The sequence below is a fragment of the Embiotoca jacksoni genome, unplaced genomic scaffold (assembly GCF_022577435.1).
Source record: "Embiotoca jacksoni isolate LCO1_2020_lvr unplaced genomic scaffold, fEmbJac1.0.p SCAF_75, whole genome shotgun sequence".
Classification (NCBI taxonomy): domain Eukaryota; kingdom Metazoa; phylum Chordata; class Actinopteri; family Embiotocidae; genus Embiotoca; species Embiotoca jacksoni.
In genome coordinates, this window is record NW_027185431.1 from 914,951 (window position 1) to 922,450 (window position 7,500).

Consider the following 7,500-nt stretch of genomic DNA (forward strand, 5'->3'; position numbering starts at 1 on the left):
TCACACATGATGAATCAGGCTTCGCTTCCTCCAGATCTGCTTACATCGACGCACATTTCATCTGCCAGCTATTTGCTAATCTATCCGAGTTTTTATACCCGGTGCTGTATTAGCTCTGATTTGTGCAATAATAAAAGAAAAAAGAGGTTTTATGAAAACGGTTATCCAGCGATAAAAAATAAATAAAAAAAGAACAAATTACGTCTAGATGAGTCAAACTCTCCAGTGGAGATCCCATAACACTCAGCTTTACTCTCCAGTGCCCTCCTCCATTTTTATTGATTAGGTCAACGGGGCAGAAATAGATCAAACTGGAGCCGAGAAACTTCAGATTTTGGGTCAAATTTTTGGGCAACAGAAAATCTTCAACACGCCCGCTCACAGCCGAGTGTTCCTGAGCCAACGCAGTGATTTCCACTACTGGATCGGGCCCCCTGAGGGCCCATGTTGGAGAAGCCTGTTGACATGGCGCCACAGTTCAGGTGGTTCACAGCGAATGTTTTCCCCTCAGACGCCTCAGAAGGTCCCAGTGGAACTCGGTGTTGACAGTCTGAATCTGGGAGACGAATTCACAGTAAAACCCAGCTGGTGTCTCCTGACCTGACGCCCTCTTCGGTCTTGGACGGTGAAGCTCCGCCCCTCTTGAAACGTGATGTCATCAGAACCCATCACCCGGCTCGTCGCTTCATCACCGTAGACTTTCTGAAGACTTTCAAGGTTCTCTGTTGACTGTTTACAGAGTTTGACACACAAAAAAAATCCAGCCCAGATTCTGTAGTGGAAATCACTGCATGGGTTCAGGAACACTTGACATGAATGGGCATGTTGAAGATTTTCTGTTGCAGTTTCAGGTCCGTGGTGACATCACTGATGTTCACGTTCCTGCTGCTCCGTGTGCATCACTGTGCTGCGTTCAAAAGGAAACACTCTCTGAACGTATTCATCGTCCCGCGTACTTCTTCTACCGCTGCTAGTTTCTGTTATTTGTGGTTCAAACGTGGCAGAATTATTGAGGGATAATTGCTGATTATTAAGTACGTGAAGCAGTTCTAAAGAGTTGTGCAGTTGATTTTCTCACAGCTCTTGTCTTCAGTCTGATGTTTTATTCTGGTAACTCCGGCGCTGACCTCACAGCTGTCAGGGACGTTGAGTCATAAATCAGCGCAGGTGTAGCTGCAGGTTAGAAAGTACATCTGTGAAAAGTGTGAAGCCTCTGGGGGAATTAAGTCTGCAGCTTTGTGCTCTCTGTGGTCTCGGCTGCGTCACCGGACACGACGTGAAGACGTGTTTTACCGACCAGCAGCCAGTCGGTAGCGACGCCCCCACAAGACCCGTTAAAGTCTGAACTGAGTTCACATGTTTAAAACCTCCACGTGAATGTTTCCTCAGAAATATCTCCTTCTCTTTCCTTTCACTGCTCTGATATAGATTGGGGTCACACACTGGCCTCAGTGGAGAGGTCAGAGGTCACGATGTTATCGCCTGCCGCTGGTTTTTGGCTGTTTGAATGCCTAAAATAGAAGTTAAACAAGTGAAGCTTCATGTTTTATTAACGCTGGGTGAGAAATTCTGACTTTAAACTGTTAAAGCTGAAATAAAGTGACAGAAAACTGAACTTTCTTTTCAGATCGGTCGATAATTAAAACTAAAATCATAGCATAACATCTCTGGTGTTAAAGGCCGATGTTTTGTGGACCCATCAAAACAGATTATTATTATTATTTAACACTTCATCTCTCCGTGTGAAACATTGCTGTACATGTGGTTCTGTGTGCGGAGGCGTCACGTATGTGGACGTGTGGCGGTCGTGTTTTCGGTGCCACGGGAACAGACATATGGTGGCGATCACATGCTAAGAGGGAAGGGCAGAGTCCCGAAGAGGAAGAGCAGCCGGGAGGAAGGCGGGGGGGAGGGAGATGTTATTTTGGACTTTTAATAATGTCTGACTTTTGATAGATTCCATGAATAATCTCCCACTTTAATATGTGACCGTTAACAATAAATTTGCCTTTTGCTGGTAGTTAGTCATCGAAAAACAAAGCAAACAAAAAAAGTTTGTTTGGAAAAGTTGTAATTAATTCTAAAAGTCAGTCATATTTGGTGAATAACGAGTGTTTAGGAATGAGATCGTTTACTGACTAGTTGTTATGTTGAGCCGACCTCCCAGGCTAAAAAGTAAAGCCAAAAACTGCAGTTCCTTGAGTGGCCATTCGAGGCCCCAGCAGCAAGTCAGTCCCCTCCATAGACTTTATATTTAAGTGGATGTGGCTTCCGGGTCTAGAAATGAGGCCGAAGTGAAAGTCCCTTTATAGTGTAATACCATTTAGGGCCACTAGGGGCTGGCTTCAAAGAGAGAGGAGTTTGGGTGGTTACCGGGATTTTACATAACATTACATTTCATTTAGCTGACGCTTTTATCCAAAGCGACTTACAATAAGTGTATTTCAACCATGAGGGTACAAACCAGAATAACAAGAATCAAGAAAATACAATTTCTTCAAGAAAGCCAAACTTTTAATCTTAAACCATCACAACAAGCAGATTCCAGGTTATTAGAACATAAAGGGACCCAACGCGCTGCCCTGTGGGACTCCACATGTTGGACGTTAAATGACTCTGAGCTACGATAACAAACATAAAGCACATGATGACAATGTTTGCTGTATGAAATACCTCCTCGTAAAAACATGTATTCATCTTCATGATGCCAGCAAGAAACCCCGCGAACACGTTTACGCCCCGTAGAGAGGATGTTTTTTCCGTCTTTATATAACCTTTAGCGCCTGTCTTCAGACAAATTATGAACACCGCGCACAAGACAAATAATGGCCGGGCTGCCGTGACCTTTACTGAACGCATTCATATTCCTCAGACGGATCATTTTTTTGGGGGGGGTTTCACAGCTTTTATCGGATCTTCATTTCATCCGGTGTGAGGAACATCGAAGCCTGCAGGTGAAACGCTCAGAATCATCCTCCTTTGTTTCACTTTAATCTCAGCGAAGTCAAGATGACCTTGAAGTGTACCTGGACCTGTGTTTGTGTGTGTATGTATGTATGTATATGTGTGTGTGTGTGTGTGTGTGAGTGTGACCTCAGTGCTGCCCTGTCCAGTCCAGTGTAATATGACACCAGCAGCAGAGCAGAGGTAAAAGCTTCATGGATTTAGGAACAATAATCCATTTTGCTGCAATGCCACTGCAATGCAACACCCTCTGTCTTTTTCAGGGATGCTCTCCGTGTGTGTGTGTGTGTGTGTGTGTGTGTGTGTGTGTGTGTGTGTGTGTGTGTGTGTGTGTGTGTGTGTGTGTGAGTGTGTTTGGAAACGGACAAATATTTGAGGGGGACGGATTAAAGGGCGATGGTGTCGTCTCCTGTCAGAGGATAAATGATGGAAAGAAGCAGCGAGCCTCATTTGAACCTCTGCCGTTTGCGATGTTTCGTCCATTAGTGCAATTATAAACGCAGCCGTCGCCTCCTCTGACCTCTATTTTTTACGCCTCTGATTCACGTCCCACTCGTCTTCCTCCCCGCCGCTCACGCTGCGAGTGAATCTGAAGCCTCTCTGATTGTTCAGCAAACACTCAAACGGAGCTGGTGGACACGATGGAGCATTTAGCAGCTAAAGAGTCCGATGTTTAAAACTGGTGGTCGATGGACACAAAGCATTGACTGTATAGAAAAGGGGACGTAGCTTTTTCATCTGAAAAGTGAGTGCGATGTGGAAATGCCTTAAAGTGTAGTACCACTGAGGTCCACTAGGGGCTCCAACAGACTCCCAGTGAAAAAACATCCAGTTCTCTCCTAAAATACGAAGTCAGTAAATGTTTCCAGTCATCATGGCGTCATAAACTTCCTCCTTCTGGAAATAATTAATTACATATTAGGACTCAAACACAGCTATGTTTGGGGGCAGGGCTGTTTGATTGACAGGCCCGTGTTGCAGTCAGGTTTCTGCTATTGGTGGGCGGGGCATAGTATTGTCATCCAAATATGGGCACTTCTGGCTGCTAAATAGAAAGTTTGAAACTCTGTAAATGTTGGCTGCTGAAATAAGCAGCTTTTTGTTTTACCCATTTATTTTGGGGATGAAGCTTATGTAGGAGTTCTGCTGCCCTCTAGTGACAACTATCAATCAAAGAGGTAAAAGAAATAGAACCTTTTGGCTTTTTGTGATGGAGAAAGAGGAATTTTTTTTTCTTATAGAAAACTAGTTCCGGGGCTTTTTTCAGTGGTGGATTAATACACATGGGTGGTTGTGGAGAGTATTTGGGTCAGCAGGAAGCGGTGTGTTCACTGTCTTTGGTCTCTTGTGTGTTTCCAGCTCCATGGACCGATCATCATGATACTCGGCCCGTCGTTCCTCCCCTACCTTCAGCCCTGGCCCCGCCCTCTGCTTCACCGCCTCCTGTCAGATTTCTGGACCAACGGCCGTGCAGCATCATGCAGACGCCTCAGCAACGATGGCCACGTCCCCCGGTCTGCGATAGGCCAGGACTCGGTGGAGGTGTTAGGCCACTCCTACCCCCGTGACGACTTCACCAACATCTCTCCAAAGATCTTGGCCAAGGTGGGCCGCAACCTTCACAATCAATCCCACCATCCTCTCTGGTTGATCAAGGAGCGGATCAAAGCTCACTTCTACAGGTAGGCAACAGAAAAAGTCGTCAACCAATCAGTTTTTGGCAACTGTTGCCGAGTAACTACCAAAACCTTTCGGTTCCAGAACCGATCCCAAATGTTTGAGTCATGACCATTTAGGTTTTAGTAACTGCCTTTTTAGTTCGAGGAACTACCGTTCGGTTCGAGGAACGACCTTTACATTCGAGGAACTACCTTTACGTTCAAGGAACTACCTTTAGGTTGGAGGAACTACCTTTACATTCAAGGAACTACCTTTAGGTTCGAGGAACTACCTTTAGGTTGGAGGAACTACCTTTACGTTCAAGGAACTACCTTTAGGTTGGAGGAACTACCTTTACGTTCAAGGAACTACCTTTAGGTTCGAGGAACTACCTTTCGGTTCGAGGAACTACCTTTAGGTTCGAGGAACTACCTTTAGGTTTGAGGAACTACCTTTAGGTTCGAGGAACTACCTTTAGGTTGGAGGAACTACAGTTAGGTTCGAGGAATTACCTTTAGATTGGAGGAACTACTTTAGGTTGGAGGAACTACCAGCACCTAAAGGTAGTCTAGGCTGCACCTACGTCTGAAGGTAAGGGATACCTACCTTCATGAGAAAGTATCCTGACTCTGGATGAGAGGATGAGATGGACAGATGGATCATGACTGCTCAAATGTCACCAGATCAGATGACTTGTAGGGAAAAGGACCTTATTTCAAGTTTTGTCTACGAACTCTGTGGATGAGCCTTCAGTCTGGTTCCACTGCGTCAGCTCTGAAATGTCCTGCGAGTGTGATCGTGTCCTGGGACATCCTGTCCACCTTCCCCCGGTTTGTCCTCTGAATCTGTCTCTCCGTCGGTGAGCTGTCTTTATTTCCGGAGCACAAAGTGCTGACGCGTCTCTGCAAGCTCGGTGCGTCTGCAGGGAGCGCCGGGAATAAAGGTTTGCAGGGGAACGTCGTTAGAGCTGCCGGTGATCCTCCGCACATCACAAAACCAACACGCACACAGCTGTGGGCGCATTAATCTGCATTAATAAGTCATAAAGCAGTCTCAGGGAGCGTGGGCTGACAGTGGTTTATCACTCTGCCATTTAACAGGTCGTGAACTTTACTCTTTAGAAAATCCTGTATGATCTGATGGCAGCAGGACAGCAGATGATGAGGAGACCTGAGGGCTGCTGGGTCATTTTCAAACAAGCTGAAAACTTCATCAGTTGCTGCTTTTCTTCCCCTGTTGTGTTTTCAATGATAGACAGCAAAAATAACACGTCAGCTTTTCTGTTTGGAAACCCTGGACTCTGCGATATATTTACAACATGAATATTTTTTTTTATCAAGAATAGTACGTTAAGGTTTACTCTGCCCTAAATATTCTGGTTAATAAATCGATCTGTTACTGCCGTTACTTTGAGTTTTAATTCAAGATTTTCTACAAAACTTCATTTTTAGTTGCTTTTTGTTTCGTTCAAACTTTTTGTTTGGAATCCAAAGGCTGAAATACATTTTGGAAAAATTGTTAATTGTGCTGCTGAACCCTGAATATCAATGCCGTTACTGATCGGAGAGCTCAAATATGTGAATTACGGTCAAACTCATCCAGATATGAAACAAACCAACAACACATCAGAGTCGGAGTCATCACGACTAACGCCTGTTTTTTTTCCCGTTCTCAGCGCCTACACCGGCCGCTGGGGAAACCCGCTGTTCTCCGTCCACGACAACCTGAGTCCGGTGGTCACCGTGGAGCAGAACTTCGACAGGTCAGCAGCTTCACGACTAATTCATCATCTTAACTGAGTCAATCAACGCCTCAAAAGGTTCCTGTTCCTCGAGGATTCCCACAGTGGAAACACACCTCATATCTTCAGCACATTATCATAAAAACTATTTAAAGTCAGTTCTGTTTACTAACATTTTGTCTGCCTTGTTTAATATAAATAATATTTTTGAAGAGCAAACTGAACTGAACTGAAGTATCATCAGTCAAAGAGGTGAACCTGAAAACTCTTTGTTTGTTTTTGAACCGAACACGTTGACTTTTAATAAATTACCACGGTGATTGGTGAAGATGAGTCTTTGCGTGTTTGACTGACAGCTTGCTGATCCCGCCCGACCACCCCAGCAGGAAGCGAGGCGACAACTACTACCTGAACAGGTGAGCGACCGCAACACGAGCTCAGAGGTGTCAGGGATCGAGGGACAAAAAAAACTTTAAAATATGTCGATCACCTCGTTTGTGTTGGAGAGTAGAACAACGATGCTCCGCGCTCACACGTCCGCCCACCAGAGGGAGCTGGTGAGGTCGGGCCTGGACGCCTTCCTATTGGCGGGAGACGTTTACAGACGTGACGAGATCGACGCCAGTCACTACCCTGTCTTCCACCAGATGGAGGGAGTCCGACTGTTCTCCAACCACGAGGTATGGAGGGCTTGAACGTGTTTCGCAGCTACATTTCTATAAAAACAAAAAGAAAACATCAAACGTAACCCCCGCCTGGCGTCTCCCAGTTGTTCTCGGAGGTGCGGAGCGGAGAGGAGTTGTCCCTGCTGGAGCAGGGGGGGCGGCGGACTCCAGAGAAGCAGGAGACTCACAGTCTGGAGGCCGTGAAGCTGCTGCAGTTCGACCTGAAACGCACGCTGACTCGACTCGTCGCTCAGCTGTTTGGAGCAGGTGAGAGGGGGAGGAGCTAGAGGAGGAGGAGGAGCTTCACCTCCACACTGGCAACAAGGGTGACACCTTCTACCCTCCTCATCCTCATCTTCATCCTCGAATCAATCTCTCTCCTCTTCTTCCCTCTCCTCATCCTTCTTCATCTCTTACCTCCTCATCCTCCTCTTCTTCTTCTTTTCTACTCCCCCCACCCCCCTCCACCCC

The 7,500-nt window shown here is 46.0% G+C and overlaps 1 protein-coding gene across 1 annotated transcript in view; it reads left to right on the forward strand.

The window, feature by feature from the left end:
• Positions 1–7,500, forward strand: part of fars2 (phenylalanyl-tRNA synthetase 2, mitochondrial) — an 82,130-nt gene that overhangs the window by 10,946 nt on the left and 63,684 nt on the right. Inside the window, exons 3-7 of the mRNA XM_069177627.1 lie at positions 4,324–4,646; positions 6,299–6,385; positions 6,721–6,780; positions 6,876–7,044; positions 7,134–7,296. Of these exons, the coding sequence (XP_069033728.1) occupies positions 4,342–4,646; positions 6,299–6,385; positions 6,721–6,780; positions 6,876–7,044; positions 7,134–7,296 (784 nt within the window). The 5' untranslated portion in view covers positions 4,324–4,341. The remainder of the gene's footprint in view (positions 1–4,323; positions 4,647–6,298; positions 6,386–6,720; positions 6,781–6,875; positions 7,045–7,133; positions 7,297–7,500) is intronic.